The 18,923-nt window shown below is 38.0% G+C and overlaps 5 protein-coding genes across 7 annotated transcripts; 3 read left to right on the top strand and 2 right to left on the bottom strand.

Annotated features, from left to right (window-relative positions):
* Positions 1-741: 741 nt before the first annotated feature.
* LOC110754602 (uncharacterized) lies at positions 742-5,068 on the top strand. Its single transcript, XM_021955689.2, has 8 exons — positions 742-1,927; positions 2,531-2,630; positions 2,745-2,801; positions 3,122-3,239; positions 3,353-3,435; positions 4,060-4,121; positions 4,205-4,301; positions 4,657-5,068. The coding sequence occupies exons 1-7, from the start codon at positions 1,608-1,610 to the stop codon at positions 4,299-4,301; spliced, it is 837 nt and encodes a 278-aa protein (XP_021811381.1). The 5' UTR covers positions 742-1,607; the 3' UTR covers positions 4,657-5,068.
* A 155-nt stretch (positions 5,069-5,223) lies between these two features.
* On the bottom strand, positions 5,224-6,740 carry LOC110754603 (photosynthetic NDH subunit of lumenal location 3, chloroplastic). Its single transcript, XM_021955690.2, has 3 exons — positions 6,585-6,740; positions 5,581-5,834; positions 5,224-5,482 (listed from the first exon to the last, which is right to left on the bottom strand). Exons 1-3 carry the CDS (start codon positions 6,616-6,618, stop codon positions 5,384-5,386), a joined length of 387 nt encoding a protein of 128 aa, XP_021811382.1. The 5' UTR covers positions 6,619-6,740; the 3' UTR covers positions 5,224-5,383.
* Positions 6,741-11,567: 4,827 nt separating this feature from the next.
* On the top strand, positions 11,568-13,868 carry LOC110754555 (gibberellin 2-beta-dioxygenase 6-like). The gene is made up of 3 exons (XM_021955624.2): positions 11,568-12,317; positions 12,780-13,101; positions 13,287-13,868. Exons 1-3 carry the CDS (start codon positions 11,854-11,856, stop codon positions 13,539-13,541), a joined length of 1,041 nt encoding a protein of 346 aa, XP_021811316.1. The 5' UTR covers positions 11,568-11,853; the 3' UTR covers positions 13,542-13,868.
* Positions 13,285-16,923, bottom strand: LOC110754556 (uncharacterized). Of its 3 annotated transcripts, none has more exons than XR_002526324.2 (5): positions 16,741-16,923; positions 15,756-16,361; positions 14,930-15,499; positions 14,446-14,608; positions 13,285-13,570 (listed from the first exon to the last, which is right to left on the bottom strand). XR_002526324.2 is itself a non-coding variant. In XM_021955625.2 (3 exons), exons 2-3 carry the CDS (start codon positions 16,335-16,337, stop codon positions 15,062-15,064), a joined length of 1,020 nt encoding a protein of 339 aa, XP_021811317.1. In that variant the 5' UTR covers positions 16,338-16,361; positions 16,741-16,923; the 3' UTR covers positions 14,759-15,061. The 3 variants fall into 3 exon arrangements, 1 of the variants encoding a protein (XP_021811317.1); XR_002526325.2 differs by having other exon boundaries at positions 14,412-14,608; XM_021955625.2 differs by lacking the exons at positions 13,285-13,570; positions 14,446-14,608 and having other exon boundaries at positions 14,759-15,499.
* A 224-nt stretch (positions 16,924-17,147) lies between these two features.
* LOC110754557 (ATP-dependent Clp protease adapter protein CLPS2, chloroplastic-like) lies at positions 17,148-18,896 on the top strand. The gene is made up of 4 exons (XM_021955626.2): positions 17,148-17,581; positions 17,770-17,868; positions 18,090-18,199; positions 18,597-18,896. The coding sequence occupies exons 1-4, from the start codon at positions 17,323-17,325 to the stop codon at positions 18,675-18,677; spliced, it is 549 nt and encodes a 182-aa protein (XP_021811318.2). The 5' UTR covers positions 17,148-17,322; the 3' UTR covers positions 18,678-18,896.
* The last annotated feature ends 27 nt before the right edge of the window (positions 18,897-18,923 follow it).

Below are 18,923 nucleotides of genomic sequence, written 5' to 3' on the forward strand. Positions count from 1 at the left end.
ATAGTCTCATCTAAGATTAGGATTCGATGAAACAAATATGGTACTAAATTTAGTCCAAATCGGACTAAGCCAAGCTTGTATAACAAACAACCCCTTATTTAACTATTTGCATTCAATAGTTGAGTTATTAGAGGATTAAAAAAATAGATGAATTATTCCAAACTATTTGCTTTTACAAATGTGATTAATTAAAATTGGGTTTGGAGAAAAAGTTGTGATGATTAAGTGGGTTCGATTGGTGAGTTCAAAGGATTAAAGAAAATGGTATAGTACAATATTAAAAGGATTAGGGTCGAACTTCACTATTACAAAATAATTTTAAAAACCATTTAAAAGAAATATAAATATATATAAAATAAGGGAGTTGATTTTTCCATTTCCCTTTTGTCCATTTACACTCCAATTGTTAGAAATTGTATGAACCGCTTATCTTTTGTCCATTTACACTTCCTTTTATATTATAGCAAAAAATATTGAAAAATAAAAAATAGCATAAGCGAACAAAAGAAGAGTAGAAAAATCATCACCTAAAAATAAAAAGTTGATGAATAAAAAAAAATAGTGTGGAGAAAGGAAAGGTGGAGAGTCCACAATAATTGGCATCAAATGCTTATGGGGATTCGCACTGTTGCTGAATTCCAAGATCTGCAACTAGAAATTAAATTATTCAACTTTAGGAATATTAAAAAAAAAGAAAAAGAAAACTAAAATAAAAGCCCTCAACTTTTTGTTGCCCCCATTCTTAGCTTCCCCATTGGCTGAGCTCCAAGCCCTCTGAGCTATCTCTTTTGTCTTTCTCTGGAGAAAAGAGAAAACAAACAAAGAGCACCACTCTCCCATAACCAAATAACCCAAAAGCTTTTCAACAAAACAAAAAAGAAAAAGAAAAACAATAATCTTAATAATAAAGAGAAAGTAGCAGTGAGAGAGTAATAGAGTAGAGCCAGCCATCACTACTACTACTACCCAGAAAAAAAAAAAAAACAAAAAGAAAGCAAAGAGGGCCAATTAGGGCTCCGTCGGAAAGTTGAACCCAAAAAGGTAACGCCCTCTAAGCTTTTCTCTCTCTTACCACCACACGTACCCACTTGGTGCTCTCAGTGCTTTCCATTATCCGCCATTTGGAGCTAGAGGAAGCAAATGGTTTAAAAAAATTCTGGGTTTTGGTTAGTACTGGGTCGGAGCCGTGCTCTGCTTCTTCTTGTGTTGCTCGAGCTTTCAAGATTGTGAGTTTCAGAGATTTTGCTTTTTGTGCCTTTGTTCAAGTTTTGGGGATTTGGGTATTGCTTTTGAAATTGCTTTTTCTGCTGAATTTGAAGCTTTTTGTCACCAGTTATCAGTTATGGCGGTTTTGTGTGGTATAATTGAGCTAGCTGTAATCGTCGTTGGGCCATGGAATCTAGGGTTTTGATGACCCAAGGTTCTTTTAATAATTGAACAACCCCAAAGCAGTGATTTTGTGGGATCAAGAAAGAAAGCGTTGGCTATACGCGATGTGGAATTTCAATTCGTTCAGAAAAAATTTCCGTTGATTTGAATTGCTTAGTTGATTGTATGCTGTCCTTTGTTAGAGAGATTGGGATTTAATTGTGGAAAAATAGAAGGAAATGGCGATGGAGTCCAACACGGGGTTTCACCACGACGAAACTTTCGGGTACGGTTTGAACCGACACGCGATATCATTCCAGTCTGGGGCCATAAACAGCACCTCGGGTATGATTCCGATGGGGAATTACTTTGGGACGGATGGGGGCATGATGTTCTCTGCGAATTCGGGTATCATTAACAACAACGCTGTAATTAGTCAATCTGGGAATTCATCAGGTTCTCTACTTCTCGATTCGGTGCCCGGGCTCAAGCACGACACAGGCTTGGCTGTTGAGTGGTCTGTGGAGGAACAATTCAAATTGGAGGATGGCCTTGTCAAGTAGGTCATTCAGAATCTTATCTTTTATTAAATTTACTTTTGTCATGTATGTATGTGTTTAAGTGCCCCAATTATGTATAATTTCCTGTTACTTGGATGTTCATGCTGTTTTTGTCCTCTCCCTGTTGCTAAACTACTTTTACTTATGATCCGCCGGAAGTTGTGACAAAGTTTCCGGCCCAAATAGGTTTTGTTGTTGATGGAGTCTCCTATTGTCTGCACTCTGTGTAACAAACTGCAAATTCTGTGGGCATCCTCATATTGGCATAATATATATATATATATATACATGTTTTCTTTGTCTTAAACCATAACTTTATGGCCTCTCATCGTGCTCATAATGTTGTGGGGTCTTTCACTCATTGCCATTATTATCAGTGTTTCTCATTCCTGCAACATAGAACTTGCAATGCTATTGTTATGCTCTAATAGCCCTGTCTATTTCACATGTCTGTTTGTTATGTTCATAATTTCCTTTGTGATGTGGATTGAATTTCTTTCACTTTACTTTGTGTTGCATAGTTGGTATCTTACTATGGTGAGTTTCATCTATGTTTTGTTTTAAAGTTTAATATTTCTGTGCCATCTTTAAAAAAAATGTAGATATGCCGAGGAACCAAGTATTATGAGGTACATAAAGATTGCGGCAACATTGCGTGATAAAACTGTGCGTGATGTTGCTTTGAGGTGTAGATGGATGACGGTAAGCTCTTTACTCTTCCTAATGCTGTTTGTTCGTTACTTTGGAGATTTTTGTTATCAGTTTACTTAAGATTTGTTGATTGAGTTAGAACTACTTTTGGAAATCTTTTTGCAGAGAAAGCGTAGGAAACCTGAAGAACATATTATGGGAAAGAAGGGGAACATTAGGAAGGTATGTTGGTGAAATTTAGATAACCTGTCTGACATTGATTATTGGTTCAATTGTTTTAATTTTTATATTGTGAAGCGTCATTCAATTCATGGCTCTGAGATTGAACATTACTGTATGTATCATCATTGGTGAACCATGAAAAAAAGAATCCTATGTTGCATGAATGACTTTTGATGTAATGTTGGCTGGAGTTGTGCTCCAACTCCGTTATGTAAGCTATAACACCAGAAATGGGATTTTGGTTTTAATTGAACCAATTAATGTCTTTAGGATCTAATGTTGATTGAAGAACCCGTATTCTAAAGATCATGCTTCTTCAGGATAAACTGGTGGAGTCTTCCTCAAAGACAAACATACTGTCAGCTCCACCACTAGACATGGCTGCATATTCTCTTATGGTGCACCATATGGACCATAATGAGCGTTTGCATTGTGAAGGTTAGAGATGTTCCTGTTTATTATTAGTTTTCATCTATGTTACTTAGTTCCTGTTTATTTTTAAATTTATTTTGATAGTTTCATTGATGTAATTGTTCTTTGGGTACTCTCAGGAATAAGTGGCACAGCCAAGCATCTGTTGGAGCAAAATGCTCAAGCTTTTAGTCAAATCACATCTAATCTTTCTACATACAAGGTCAATGCATAATCCGTGGTTCTTCATGTTGAATATTATACATCGAATTTGCATGCCATTGTTCAGGGAAAAGGAGATGCGTGTATCTTTTATGTTTTTATGTGCACTTCATATTATAACAGCATATACTGCTTTATACTCTTCTTATGGAATTTCACTTTGCACATTGATCAGCATATATAATGAAATAATTGACTTCATCTAGTTACTTTTTTATTTTAAGCTGACCTTTGTTTTAGTCGTTTTTGGACTATCCATTCAATTGATGGAATTTGGTTATGTTAAACTAATGCCTATTTGGCGATTCAACTATGATGATTCTTCAAGGGAATGTCCTTGTATGCCTATGTATCTGAATCTTAAGATTGTAATGTCAGTTCTCTTCTTTTAGTATGACTTTTTTACCTTCTCACCAGTTCATCAGAAGGGAAGAAATAGCTTATGTTTGCCCCATATTGTGTATTATCATTAACCCACAGCACTGGTACCCCAAATTTTTCTTCTCTCATTTTAAAATGCGCTGGCACAAATTTTCTCTGCATTTTAGATGACCATATATTCTCATTAACATAAGAAGCATGTGCTTTTCTGTCTTGCTTAGAAGTTTGCATCTTTCATAAACAGTTACAGGAAAACATTGACCTCTTCTGCCGCACGAGGAACAATATAACTTCAATCCTAAATGAGTATGTACATATCTTCAATCTATATTACAAATAATGCCAATTTGTGAGACATTCGACAATGCTGTTTCATTTTTTTTTCGCAGCATGAGAGGTATGCCTGGCATAATGAGCCGAATGCCACCATTGCCTGTATCCATTAATGAGGATCTTGCTAATAGTATCTTGCGTAATACAACTTAGGTAAGTTCATGTGAAATGACATAAAGTGAACTCATATATGTCTTTACTTTTCATGACACGGGCACTTGTGAAGGAGGGAGAGACAAGAGGGAAGGGGGTTTCGGATTGTCTACTCTTTATTTATTCCTGTCATATAAACAGTTAATTCTAGATCATTTCAGCCTGTAATCTAATATGCTTTAAATGCAAGTACTAGCTGTCAGTTCTGCATTTCTTCGCTATGAACTGTGGTTTCCATGTTTTCGCTAGGTTCATTGCTTAATGCCATATGTGCTGAATATGATTGAATATGCCTGAACTTTTTTTGGATATACAGAGTTGATATTTATTTATTTATATTACCAAATGCAAGCAGACAAATCAAGGTCCTGAATCCTGATGGACTGCCTCATTGTCTGAGCGCAAAGTGTACAAGTTGGGAAGCAGAGTTGCAAATATCTGACAAGGCCCTACGCAGAGCCTCCTCAATTCAAATCTTGGTCTCAATATGTCATTTGATCGTGTAGTGCTCCATCCCCTGGCAGCATGTGTCATGTCTAAATACATATTATGTACCCTTACTCTCATTTGTGCAGAAAATAAGTGATATATAAATATAGTTGGAGCTGCAGGCACTTTTTTTTCCTTTTTTCTTTTTTCTTCTCTTGTAAATTTCAATTTATAATTGCTAATTGTACCACTTCACTTATGTTGGGTACCGTGGTTTGATTTGTTGGTTTGCCCATTTTTCCTTCCACCTTAATGAAACACTTTAAAATTCAATTCTACGGGGAAGAAAGGGTAGTGATTTTCTAATTCGATCGTTTCTCTCTCTCTCTCTCAATTTATGTATTGTCTAGCTCTATCTTTGAATGTTTATCGAATGCATGGTCATCCAAGCTTCCTCTTTCCCCATCTCCCAGCCACCAGTCACTCACAACCCGACACAAACATGTCCTATATATATAGTGTAACAAAAAACAACAACCAAGAAAAGAAAAAAACACTTGAGGAGGATAAACTTTTTATTTACAGATGAAATTGTTGTACTGTACTACTGGACACCAATTTGAGGCCGAGGCTGCATTGACGACGTGTCGTTTTTAAGGCGCAAGAGCCATCACCTCCTGTAAGACGACAGCAGCCTGATTGTATCGATCTTGGGTCAAAGGAAGGCTACGAATTTTCATTGCATGATCCAACTGCCAAATGCAACAAAACAAAATGGGTTTGTTATTTCAAGGTTTAAAAAAAAAACACCAGAAGGAAGTGAAACAGAACGAAAGGGTTGGTTAATTACCTCTTCAATGGAGCAAAACAATTTGTTCGCAAGTTCTGTGAGGTCCCTCTTCTGATCCCTTGGTGCACAAGAGATCATCTGATTAAGATCACAATACAAGAATGTGGATTTCAGGCGCAGATCCCTTCCCAACAACTCCCACGACGACTGACCGTCGTTCATCAGGTCGCTCCCAATCGACAGCAACTCGAAGGCACACTTCTTAATCCTACAAGCACTTCCCTTCAATTGAACATCCTCCATTTTACCATGGCCTGCACTACCACATACGACATCAGCCATTTTTCTTAGTCATAGCCTCATAGGGAGGAGAAGGAAGGACAGTGTTTCCCTCATCATGTTACAAGAAAAGCATATACACCTCCAAATTCCTATTGAAAAGTTGAAGCCTTTATGCTTAAGAAAAAACAAACTGAGTCGACTGTGACAACAAGATATCTTCTTGTATTAAAGCAAAAGCACTTTTGATCAAAGCACTAAACTTTCTGGACAAAAAGATTCTTTTACTACATACAATGCTAAGAATAACATATTCAAATAATAAAATTTCTAATTCCTTTTAATCGCATCCACATGTTTACTTTGAACGATGCCAAAAGAATATGGCAAGGATTGTTTAAGAATCGAATGAAGTGGTGGTGGTGATGTGTGAGAGAGAGAGAGAGAGAGAGAGGGACGGACTTGAGCTAACCCAGCAAGCAGCTGCTGGAAATTCATTACTATCTATCTCATAATTTGAACCCAGAAGCTTTCATTGAATTCCAACGATGCAATGGAGAAATTTCAAAGGGACTTTTTATCCCTCTTCTCTTTCTGAGGAAGAAAAACTGTTGGAAATCCACCCCTCAACCCAAGGAGGAGCACATAATCAACATGTTGTTCATCATATATCAAAGAGATTGAGGCACAAAACAAAACCCAGAGAAAATAACAAATTCGAAGCAGTAGAGAATAATAAGAAACCAAAAACAAATAGGTAAGAGAGATGAGTCAGTCAGAGTTACCTGGACGCTCTTCTTCAAAACAAGGATGTGTCATATGTCTCTAGTCTGTACTAGCTCAAAGCAAGAAATTACAACTTCATTTTGTCTTCCAATAAATAATATAAATATATTTAACAAGTTAAAGGTGGGGACTGCGGTGGTGGGGTGGGGTGCGAGAAATATCTTTAAAAGAAAAAAAAGAAATTGGGTTAACTAGAGTTGGATTAAAAAGTAAAATATACCCAGAGAAAATGATAATGAAATTGAAATCAATGGTGAATAACTAAACACAAATGGGGTAACGCGTAAAGCTCTCTTGCTCCAATGCCTCACCGATATTCTCGCTTGGATTACCTGTGCTTCACTCACTCTGTCTTATCAATTCCAAACCCAATTTACACAAATAACAAGAGTTGTAGCTCAAGTCGTTAAAATTATCTTATTTTTATCTACTTGAAGTCGTGGAATATCTATGTATTACTTGTTGTGAAATGTACGTAAAAAAATGTTTCGTAAATTTTGTTGAAATGAATACCTTTAAGATTAACTTCCAACTCTACTACTGGTTTAGTGGCTTAAAAAATTTACAGAAAATAGGTGAGTAATAGTTAGGAAATTATAGGGTACCAATAGAATTTCCCTTTTAATAAAAAGAAATTAGGGGAAAATGAAGCAGAAAATTTGGAAAACATATAAATAAAAATGGACTTAACAGTTAGCCCTTTATCGAATTTTGGGCTTGTGAAACAATATTGGCATTATTGAGGAAATTTGGACCCTTGAACGAATATTGGGCCTTCGAATGAAGACTGCCCAATAATGTGAAGACAAGCCCATAAGTAGGCCCAATAGTCTGCTACTTGTAAACGAGCCCAAAAGTTGGCCCAAGAACTTTTAAACATGACCATAAGTCACCCTAAAATGCTGAAATCAGGCCCAATTTAGGGCCCAAAATGTATAACAAGGCCATAGCTTGGCCCATTAATATCAAAATAGGCCCAAAAGTCGGCTCAATAAGCTGAAAATGCCCAACGTCGGCCCAATAAGGTGAACACATTCCTAATAGGCGGCCCAGTAACATGAAAATTGGTCCAAATGTTGGCCCAATAAGGTGAAAACAAGCCCAAAAGTCGCCCTAACTTCAAAACATGCCCAAATATTGGTTTAATAACTTCAACATAGGCCTAATCGTTGGCCCAAAAATGTTAAAGCAGGGTGAAACTAATCCCAAATTTAGGTGCAAAACAGTAAAACAGGCCATAACTTGGCCCATTACCGTGACAATGGGCCCAAAAGTAGGCCCAAGAAGCTAAAAAGGCCCAAAGTTAGCCCAGCAAGGTGACATGCCCAATAGTCGGCCCGGTAACGTGAAAACCGACCCAAATTTTGCCCCAATAATGTGAAAACATGCCCAATCATTGGCCCAATAATGTGAAAGTAGGCCTCGAAGTGGGCCGAATAAGTTGATTACACGCCCAACAGTCGCCCTAATAATGTGAAAACATGCCCAACTTTTGGCCCAATAACATGAAAACCTAAATTTCGGTCTAATAAGGTGAACATAGGCCTAAGAGGGCCTGTGAAAACATGCCCAATTCGGCCCTATAACGTGAATAAGGCCGAATAGTCCCGCCCTATAATGTTAAAGCAGGCCCAAAAGTTGGCCAAATAAGGTAAACACAGGAGCAATAGTCAGCCAAATAACGTGAAAACAAGCCCATAAGTTGGTCCAATGAGGTGAACATTGGCCCAATAGTCAGCCCAATTAACTTAAAAATCAAACCACTAATCTAAAATTGGGCCCGAAAGTTGGGTCAATAGATGGCCCACAAACGAAATCGCCCCAGTTAGTTGAAACATGCCAAAAACCTGGGCCTAATAACGTGTAAAAAGGCCTGAAGCCGACCCAATAATGTGAAAGCTGGGCTAGATGTTAGAGCAACTCCACCCATTTGCCCTTAGCCATGGCAAGGGGGGGAGCTAGGGCAGCAACTATTCACGTGAATAGTGGTTGCCCTTGCAAATAGTATATTTTGTGTTTCCATCCGTTGCCATGGCTAATGGCAATTACTATTCATTTTTTTGTTTTTTTACCTCAATAATTAATTCGGATAATACTTTCGGGTAATATTTTGTTTTTAAAACCTAAAGAATTAATTTTGAGAATATTTCGGATAAGATTTCTTTTAATTATATTTTGTTTGATGTATTGAATGTGTTGAAAATTTTGTGTAGAAAATGAAAAATAATAGAAGGAGAAGAAATTATAAGAGGATTTTGTGTTGAAAAGGAAGAAGAATGGTAGGTATTTATAGAAAAACAGTTCAGAACTTTTTGGTGAATTTTTAAATAATTATTCACATTTTTTTCACATTTTTTTTGTAGATTATTTTCAATTTTTTTTGTTATCGGATAAAATTTTGGTATTTATAGAAAAAAAAAATCAGTAATTTTTTTTAAAAAAATTTGATTTTTTTTTCATTTTTTTATTGCACAAAAATTGGCTGCCGTTGGATTGGAGAAAAAAATTTGATCGGAGAGCCCAGAGCGCGACATGTGGACTTTAGCAGCACTGTAGCACGTGGAGCACTGTAGCGCTAACATCGCGTATGACGTCATCCAACCCACGAGTTGGACCTCGGGCTGAACTGGCCTTCGGGCCAGCCCGACTTGCTGGGACCCACACCTTGCCCGGGCTTGGGCTCACCGCTGGAAACTCCTTTTTTTGGTTTTCTCCCCCCAGCCTTGGACTAGGCTCATGGCTAGAACTGCTCTCAGCGCACGAAAGTTGGGCCTGCACCGCGCACTGTAGGTGTTGCTCCTTAATAAATATGACCGGCGCAATAAGACTAACCTACGAGGACACGTGATCGACCAATTATGGAAAAAATTGTCACTGCGCAATCATCATCAAATATGTAGTAAAAAAGGCATTATATTATTAGTAGTAATGCTACATTGTTTGGGAATCAAAAAATCAATTGGCTCTTAATTTAGTGGTATGGTATCTCTACTCACGATATTGAAAGCGATCTCTCAACTTCAAATATCTTTTTTTTCTCACGTTGATTTACAAAATTTATAATAAAAAAAATCAAGGAAGCCAATAGTCGTTCTTTTTTTTTTTTTTTTTTTTTTTTTTTTAAAAAGTAAGCCAAATAGGCCACGTTGTTATTTGGGGTGGGCTTGGACAAGAAAAATTGTTAGCAGAAAAACTCGACAACTCTTTTTCTTTTTCTTTATTTCATAAGAAGAAAAGCCCTTAATCGCATTAACTTCCAACTCAAAGTGACATCAAAAGCCTCTTTGTACTCACCAAATTCCACAAATGCATGTATTTTCTTCTTCAAATTTCCACTGTTGCCTTTTGCAATCAACTGCTCATGAACTGTCGGACAAAGAAGTTTCCGTGTTGAGAAAGTAATGTGTTTTTTTTGAGAAGAAGAATAGCTTTTGTTTTTGTCCAAGTTATACTAAGAAAGAAGATTAATGAATGTTCATGTCTCTTTTGCCGTCACTAACAACAAAATTCTCCATCCCAAAAGGCCAAAACGCGTTATTCCAAAAAGAAACTGTTTCCTGATGTTATTGTAAACAACATAAGAATGCAACCCTAATAGACACATAGTTTCTTCTTGGGTTTTAGTCAAACATTTAATTATTTAATAAACCCTAATTCTTCGAGCATCTGATACTCCGAAAGAAGTTAGCCGCCTGATTGGTCGCTTGCGTTATTTTAATTCAAGTATGAGTCAGGATGGTGGACTGACACAAGTTCCAACATGGTGACAGAGACATAATTGTTAGGAGGAGGAAGGAGGATATGCCATGCCGCTGTGGCTTTTGGGCGGCAGTGGCACCAGCACACCACATAGATTGTTACGTCATATTGTCGAATTTGGAGGGGAAATATGAGTCAGCTGGGCGGCACCATGTCTCCGTGGACTAAAATTGCTTATGATTTTGGGGCCCTTGTTCACATGTGTTTTTATTGTATTTCCAAGCAAGCACAAGCACAAGCACAAGCACAAGCACATGCACATGCAGAGCACAGCAGCAGTAAATCTCAGTCAAGTAGTCTATTGGTCATGGTGGATAAAGATTCAAACAAGGGAAATATGCTTTTTTGGGATAATTAATTTAAGGAGATTATGAGTTGATAGGCATCTAATTATTGACACTAAATAGGGTATTAAGGAAAGGATTATAGTAAGAAAGATGTATTATAATTATTAATTATCAAACAGAAAATAGACTAGTTGGTCGGTGTTGGTGTTGGTGTTCCTCACTCACATTGTCTTTTGCCCATATCATTGACATATTGTGGATTCAATTCTCAATTCACAATTCTGTCATATCACATGACAATCGTCGTCTACCATGTTATGTCACATTGAAATAGCTAGCACTTTCCCAGTTTCTAGTACAATGATAATTATTATTCCTTAGCTTGGTTCCTAAGGCTGAGGTTGTGTACAAATAAAACGGCAATTTGAAGACAGACAGACAGACAGAAAGACAGACAGGTGAGGGTGAAAAATCTTGTGGTTGAATAAAATGTGTTGTAAGTTGATAGACAAATAAAATGAATAGAAAAGGGAGATGAACATGATGATGATCGCATTGAGAAGAAAACTGAAGAGGGAAGAGAGGGGAGAGAGGGGAAAGGTCCAAAACAAAACAAAAGTCAAATCACCAAAGTGGGGACAAGTTTGCCATATCAGAGGAAGGGGTCCTATGCATTGAATCAAACCTTTTCATATTGTCCTGAAAGTCAAAAAGGAGGAGTTAGGTTTGGATGCATTCTATTCATCATTTTCCCACTCCTTTCTTATACCTTTTTTCTCCTCCTTTGTTTTTCCAATTAATTAATTATTTTCAAGATTTAAGTAGCAAGTATTTGTGTCTAGTGTAGACTGAACGACTCAGTCTCCCTCAGGCTCAAGCAATATCAGAGGGAGAGAGAGAGAGAGAGAGAGAGAGAGAGAGAGAGAGAGAGAGAGAGAGAGAGAGAGAGAATGGTCTCCTTCTGACAATTGTCACAACTTGAGAGCCCCCCTCTTGACCCTCCTACTCTTCACATTTTGTACTCTTCTTCTTGTGCTCTTTATCCTCCTGCTCCTGCTCCTGCTCCTGCCTTGTATAAGTAACTGACGCAACCTTGGAGTCTCTTTGTTCCATATATAAATATATAAATATATATATATTTTCAGCCTGTGCACTTCCATAAACGCACAACTCAAAGTTGAAACCTGCAGCAGCAAATCATCACCAAAGGACGGCGAAGACAATGATAGAATCAAACCCACCTCTCCTACACCATTATGGAACACTTGTGCGCAATCCATCCAATCTTGTTCAAGTTGATCAGCAACGCCACATTGGAGGGCTGGTCCCAGCTGAAGAATGCCAGCTTCCATTGATAGATCTTCATGGTTTGAAAAGCCCTGACACAAGGGAGAGCTTAGAATGCTCTCGAGCCATCTGCCGAGCGTCGTCGGAGTGGGGTTTCTTCCAAGTTCTGAACCACGGCATCAGCCCTGAGCTGCTGCAGAGTATGAGGAGAGAGCAGCTCAAGCTGTTTGCTGCACCGTTTGAGAGAAAAGCTACTTGTGGGCTTCTCAACAATTCATACAGGTGGGGGACTCCAACCGCAACGCGGCCAACTCAATACTCCTGGTCTGAAGCTTTTCACATTCCTGTCACCAAAATCTCAGAAGAAGCTTGCTATGGGGAGGACTTTGGTTCTCTCAGGTACTTTTTATTTTATTTTATGTTCTTCTTTAAATTTTTAAGCTCTCTTTCTTTCTCCATCTTCTACCCCCTCAACATTAAATCAAAGCTAATTAAGATTTAAAAGCATTGCCAATGCCATACAAGTAAATTAATTAATCTGAAAACCAACAAATCCATCCTCAAAGTAAAAGTAGAATTGACTTGGCCCATCAATTTGAATGTAAGTTCATATACAGTTACTTAAAAAAGAAGAAAAAACAAGGCCCATGCCACATGATTAATTCTATCTAGCTACCTGTGTAACATTCTGGAACCCCCCAAAAAAGAAGACCAACCTCTACAACTTGTGTGTGGCATGTGGGAAACTGGCCCCTCTAAAAGTAAGTGTAAATGCACAAGTTGCCTTGAAATACAAGACAGTAGGCAATGCAGCATGGCAGAGTATGGCTAATTATGGGGCTTCTTCTTTTGTTGCAACAGGGGAGTGATGGAGGAATTTGCAGCAGCCATGTCAAACCTGGCAAAGTTGCTTGCTGGGATTCTAGCGAACAATCTGGGACACCGAAAGGAATCGTTAGAAGACATTTGTGACTCGAGCACTTGCTTTCTTCGATTGAATCGCTACCCGGCTTGTCCAATGTCCCCAGAGATGTTTGGCTTGGTGCCTCACACTGACAGTGATTTCCTCACAATTCTTTGCCAGGACCAAGTAGGAGGACTACAGCTCATGAAAGATTCCAAATGGGTTGCTGTGAAACCCAATCCAGAAGCACTTATTGTTAACATTGGAGATCTTTTTCAGGTAATTCATTAGAGTGTAATTATTAGAAAGCAAATGCAGTAAGTATGGCCATGTGATGATATGTTAACGTGGCATGCAGGGCATGTTTAAGCACATGTTATACTTGATTAGTTTAATTATTAAATTTTAAGTATAATTAAGCGTAGATTTAATTAGTTAATAATTGGGATTGTTTGTTAATAAAGGCGTGGAGCAATGATGTGTACAAAAGTGTGGAGCACAAGGTGATGGCAAACGAGAAGATGGAACGCTACTCAATAGCCTACTTCATGTGCCCTTCCTATGATTCTTTAATTGGGAGTTGCAGCAGCGGCAGCACATCTCCGGAATCTTCTTCCGTCTATAGAAAGTTCACATTTCGAGAATACAGGAACCAAATTCAACAGGATGTTCAGAAACTTGGCCACAAAGTTGGCCTCTCAAGATTTCTTCTTCAATAAGCTTCCTTTACCTTGCATTCCTCCAAATCCTAAAAGGCAGCAAACCAAATAGTCAATAGTCGACGGTCAACAGTCAACAGTCAACAGTCAACACCTGCTGTCTTGTCTAGAAGAATCCCACCCCGCCCCACACATTTCGTAGTACTTCAACCATAAAATTATATTTATATTAGTCACCATTTGTAATATTCACTTCAACAAGTAAGCTCAGGGGAAGGGAGGGATAGGATATCTTACCACAATACAATACCATCCTACAGAGATTACAATTATGTTACTGCTCCACTTGGAGATTAATACATAAATATATATATTTTTTATTTTTCCTGTCTTTTTCTTTTTCACTTTCATACCAACAGCGATTCATTAAAATAATTAGTAAAGTGGGCAATATGCTATGAATCTAGCAGATATTTTGGTACTTATACTAACATAGGATATGACTATGAGATAAAGTTGAAAGTTGAAAGTTGAAAGTTGAAAGTTGAAAGTTGAAAGAAGAAATAAACAAAGATGTGATTTGGGAAGCAACAAAGGCTTATCCAATCACACAAACTTGGAAACACCAACGCAGCTATTGGCTATTGGCTATTGGCTATTGCCATTGGGGAAAAGATTTTCACACACATGAAAAAGAAGTGAAATGAAATAGTAACAACACGTAGGAGATAAGCCAATTATGGTGCCAGCCATGGAATCAATATCAAATCACTACTTACTTTTTACACCTACCAGAATGACAGCCATAAACATCTCGGATCTCGGTCAACACACACGGAAAAGACACCACAAAACATAAATCACACAAGACATAATTAACAGGGTAACATGATAAGCCCTTGAAACAGAAAAAAGAAGAAGAAATTGTACTATCTTCATATGTCGGCGGTTGCAGATAATAAACCTTTTGAAAAGAAGCCATCTCCCATGTTGGCGGTTGCCGTCACATTGAATTTCTACATTTCTACAACCTCCAAGCTCAAACCCTAAGCATCATCAGATCAGACCAAGGAAACTCTATACCTGCTGCTGATTAATATTTACCATTGCATAGAATACATAAGAGCCTGCGGCAGAACAAAATATTGATATTACTAAGGCCAAGTTAACCTCAAGTCTGTCAGGTAATATAGAGATCGGGAAAGTACAAACAATTATGATCGTAACAATTGGAGTAGTTTTATCTTCAAGATTAAAAGTGGGCAGCTCTTTAGAAATGTCTGCCTAAGTTAAGTGTATCTTATTAATTCAAAGCATTTATTACAGAAAATATCAGTGTTGTTGTATGCCAACTTCTAAGCAGTCAGATAGTATTGTATGCAATACACTTTATCCAAGAATCCTAGAGTTTTGGTTACAAACCAGGGTCAATAGAGGCAAATAAATACCTAGCTGAGCAGCATCTGTGTCAAGATGAAGCGAAGAAGACTGATCGATGCATCTGTTCACTCTTCAGTTTTATGCATCATCTAAAACTTCTTCTCACTTCGTTGTACTATTAACAGTTTAAGATACCTGATTCAGTCAAGAAACATTGCCACCTTGTCTTTGAGACTGCTCTTCTTCTTCATTATGGGGGCAATTCCTTCTCTAACAACATTACTATGACTTTCTCTAATGATTTCATGGGCAAATGTCACATCCTCTGTCAAAAATCGACTCTCACTCTCCTTCTCGACGGTTTTCTTCATCAAGGGGCCTAAAAACAGATCCAGCATGTCCTGAGCAGGATCCCCTGTTCCACCTGAATTTAAGCCAATTCCTTTACTTGCCAAACTCCTGTTCGGCTTGAAAGTAGTTGTATCTGCGATGAGTGATCTTCGATTACAAATTTGGGCATCAGCAGAATCTTCTAACTCATTACCGGATGAGACTATTTCTGGAAATCTGCTGTCTGATTCACATTCTTGGTTCGATGCTTCTTCTTCTTGATTTATATTCCCATCAGCTCTAATATACTGCACGATAAAGATCGCAACTTTAGACTTCTATCTTGTGTACTAATCAACATGATATTTCCCTAAATCTATCTAAACAATTGTCAGCCATAGATAGTGAAGTAATTTTCTCAAGTTGGTGTTCAAGTATAAGATTGTACAATGTATCATAATATCTTGTTTATGAATCGAAACCATAGCAATACATCATACACAGATGTAAGAACAGAAAAGATGAAAATCAATTCCCTTCAATATTAAAGTAAGAGCAAATCACCTCTTCAGCAATGATCACTAAATCCTCCACTGTCAGTTCAACATCATCATCAGTCGAAGTCCGGACTTCTAGTTCTTCATCATTTCCACAGCTGGAACCCTTTGCTTTTTCCTTCTTCGGAGCATCAGATTCCTGAACTTTTCTTCTCCCATGTCCATTACAATTCTTCTCAGGAAAAGTTCCATCACATTCTGCGTTCTGTTCATTTGAGTTTCTTTTTCTTCTTTTCGTCTCACATTTTACAAGAACATGTGAGTTCTCCCCCAGTGTTTCCTTTGCCTTTTGTCTCTCTGGAGCACCAGACTCCTGAACTTCTCTTCTCCCAAGTCCACTACACTTGTTTTCTGGAAATTTAGCTTCATTGTCTGCATCTTGTTCAGTTGATTTTCTTTTTCTTCTCTTTGTCTCACATTTTACAAGAACATGTGAGTTTTCTCCCAATGTTTCAGTTTCATAAGAGGCGGGTCCTTCCTCTTTACCATTACTAGGCTTCCTTACCTGGCCAGCAGAAGATAAGCCCAGCATCCACTGTGGTAAACGTCTCCTACTTCCATCATCTGATTCTGGAGCAACTCCCGCCATTTCTTTTTCTCTCAACTAACTAACCTATAAATTCATTAATGGTTGGAAAAAATATAAGATGGCATCCAAAAAATTTAACCCTAAAATTATTCAGTTAGCTACTCAATCTTTTAAAATGAAATTATCATATTAACTTGTATTATTAATCGCTTCAACAATCTCAAACAACTGAGGCGATGAATTTTGATTGTAATCAAAAGCGAAAACAAAAAGGGGTGATTAATATGCATAGCTCTAGACTCAGTTCCAGTGTTTTACTTAAATCAAAACCCTAACAAATTAACAATGCACAAAATGGATACATAAATTGCGAAATCTTAATTCCGCTTGGTTCCCGAGAAAACAGGCAAAACAGAAGGAAAGGGAAAGCGAAACAGAAAAAGGAAATTAAGAAAGTACATACCAGTACAGTACCACGTCGACGATGCCAACAAGAAGAAGCGAAAGAAATAAGAGATGGTCTGGATGGATGGGGTCCCCAAGTTCCCGTTTCGTCCTTGTGTTGTGGCCTGAGAATTTGACGATCATAGACTCCGGGAAGTGGGAAAAGTTAAACCGGGAAGGGGGGTTATGGGTGTTAATTAACTCAATTTGCCCTTAGTCGGGTCGAGTCGGGTCGGATTGGGATGGGCTAAGCTTGGCAAGAAACGATGGGCTTAATTGGACCTGGGCTTTGTTCTAAATGTCTAAAACGGATCATCGCAGTTCAAATATGGAAAAACTGAAAACTAAGCAAAAGGACAAAATAGAGAAGAGAAGTATCTAGAGACTTCTGAAATGAAAATCTGCGGATGCAATTGAATACCAATCACTCATTTGCAAAAAATTTTACAGGCCCTATATCCAGTGAAAAAATTAGGACCCATAAAAAACCTCTTCCTGAGAATTGAGAAACAACTTTGTCATCTCCTACTTCCTTCCTTTCTTTCTTTCTTTGTGTGTTCTTGTTATCCCCTAAACTCAAGCTACTGCCAGGCTAGCAGAAATGAACATGGCTGTTACAGGAGGAACAACTACTACGTCGTCGTTTTCCCTGACCAAGATTGTTGGTTTCCCTCCTCCTCCGTCTCCAAGTCGCAGTTGTTCTATGATTCTGGGTGTCAAGGAAGGCCAAGAAAGATGGGGAGGTGGCAATGGCATGGCTGTGAAGGCCAGGTTTGGGTCTTCCAAGGGTGGTGCTGGGGTCTTGGAGCGCCCAAAGTTTGACCAATCCCAATTTGACCCTGCTACCCAGCTTGAACAAGGTACCTACTTTATCATTTATCCTTCAACTGTGTTGATTTTTCTCATCTGGGATTTTAGTTTTGTATTCAATAGTTGAGATTTGTTATGAAAAGGGGGAGAAAAACATATTAGAAAACCCAATTGCAATGTAGCACTGCACTGCACTATAATGAGTTTCTTCTGCCTCTGTTTAATGTTGTAATTACAGGAGGAGATATTGGACGACTCAAGGACAAGAGAGGTATTGGGAGTGGAGATAGTTACAGAGTTTTGCTGGTTGATGATGTTCGTCACACTGAGAAATTAGGTAATTTCCTTTTCCTACATATACATGACATTGATATATACAACTCTACCAGACTTTTTTTTCACTGCAAGACTTAATGTACTCTTTGGTTTGGGGATTGAATTTTTGATGGCACTCTCCAGCCTCATTCATGAAGGAAGGAGGTGCTGCTATCATCAGGAGGACAAAGGAGGGATGTGATTTTGATAACTAACTGAGATCATTTTTGTGTTCTTTTGTAGTTGCAAAGGTCGTGCCCCAAGTTGTTCCATCTCTTACCCCTGATGATGCAAGAGGACTATTTCTTAAATCAAGGGAAAACGGGGTTGCCGTCGTTATCGTTACAGTAAAGGTAAATTCTCTACTGTATCTATTGTAGCATAGCTTTGCATAAATACAACTCTTTGGTCAAATTTCTTTTAATTCTTGCATCTTCATTGTTAGTTTCTTTTGGGTTTCTCGGCTTCTTGGCCCCTACCCAGAAATGAAAAACAAAAATGGATGTTTTCACATTACACGGGGTAACCTAATAGCACTTAGCTCGACTGATAGACAATGCTGTCTGGATTGGTATCTACGAGGAGTATATAATAGGAGGGTTGGGGAAGAGATCATAAGATTAAAAACTAGTTCCACTTTTTTGCTACACCTTGTTCTTTCGTGTAATTTGTTCTAATAATTTTAATAGCAATCTTACAAAGCACAAAAGAAAAAGGAAATTGATAGCAGTACTTTGTTTTGGTTGTCAGGAACATGCTGAATTTTACTCCCAAATGATGATTCGTGGCGGGTTACGATCAACAATAGAACCGGATTCAAATGGTTTGTGAAGCAGTCAACCAAAGATCCTGCAGTTGCAATTTAACAGTTGCATTTGTAATAGTGATCCAATTTTGAAGTAACAGTATGCGTTTGGAGAAATTTTTGTTGAAGAAGACGAGAGAGATGCCGAGTGCGGGTATTGATTTTTAATATGTAGCATTGTATTCATAAAATTGGGTACTTCGACAGTTACATGGTAATACGTATGTGCGGGTATTATTTTTTGATATGAATCCCAATGAAATTCATAACTA

This window comes from Prunus avium, chromosome 1 (assembly GCF_965620075.1).
Source record: "Prunus avium chromosome 1, drPruAviu1.hap1.1, whole genome shotgun sequence".
NCBI lineage: Eukaryota > Viridiplantae > Streptophyta > Magnoliopsida > Rosales > Rosaceae > Prunus > Prunus avium.

Excerpts from the sequence above, each read along its gene's own strand:
- LOC110754602 (XM_021955689.2), top strand. The coding sequence starts at position 1,608 with ATGGCGATGGAGTCCAACACGGGGTTTCACCACGACGAAACTTTCGGG. Across the intron at positions 3,240-3,352 it reads TGAGCGTTTGCATTGTGAAG|GAATAAGTGGCACAGCCAAG; the intron begins GTTAGAGATGTT and ends GGGTACTCTCAG. Across the intron at positions 3,436-4,059 it reads CTAATCTTTCTACATACAAG|TTACAGGAAAACATTGACCT; the intron begins GTCAATGCATAA and ends TTTCATAAACAG.
- LOC110754603 (XM_021955690.2), bottom strand. The coding sequence starts at position 6,618 with ATGACACATCCTTGTTTTGAAGAAGAGCGTCCAG. Across the intron at positions 5,835-6,584 it reads TTTTGAAGAAGAGCGTCCAG|GCCATGGTAAAATGGAGGAT; the intron begins GTAACTCTGACT and ends GTGGTAGTGCAG. Across the intron at positions 5,483-5,580 it reads TGTTTTGCTCCATTGAAGAG|TTGGATCATGCAATGAAAAT; the intron begins GTAATTAACCAA and ends TGCATTTGGCAG.
- LOC110754555 (XM_021955624.2), top strand. The coding sequence starts at position 11,854 with ATGATAGAATCAAACCCACCTCTCCTACACCATTATGGAACACTTGTG. Across the intron at positions 12,318-12,779 it reads GAGGACTTTGGTTCTCTCAG|GGGAGTGATGGAGGAATTTG; the intron begins GTACTTTTTATT and ends TTGTTGCAACAG. Across the intron at positions 13,102-13,286 it reads ACATTGGAGATCTTTTTCAG|GCGTGGAGCAATGATGTGTA; the intron begins GTAATTCATTAG and ends TTGTTAATAAAG.
- LOC110754556 (XM_021955625.2), bottom strand. The coding sequence starts at position 16,337 with ATGGCGGGAGTTGCTCCAGAATCAGATGATGGAAGTAGGAGACGTTTA. Across the intron at positions 15,500-15,755 it reads TAGTGATCATTGCTGAAGAG|TATATTAGAGCTGATGGGAA; the intron begins GTGATTTGCTCT and ends TTTATCGTGCAG.
- LOC110754557 (XM_021955626.2), top strand. The coding sequence starts at position 17,323 with ATGAACATGGCTGTTACAGGAGGAACAACTACTACGTCGTCGTTTTCC. Across the intron at positions 17,582-17,769 it reads TGCTACCCAGCTTGAACAAG|GAGGAGATATTGGACGACTC; the intron begins GTACCTACTTTA and ends TTGTAATTACAG. Across the intron at positions 18,200-18,596 it reads TCGTTATCGTTACAGTAAAG|GAACATGCTGAATTTTACTC; the intron begins GTAAATTCTCTA and ends TTTGGTTGTCAG.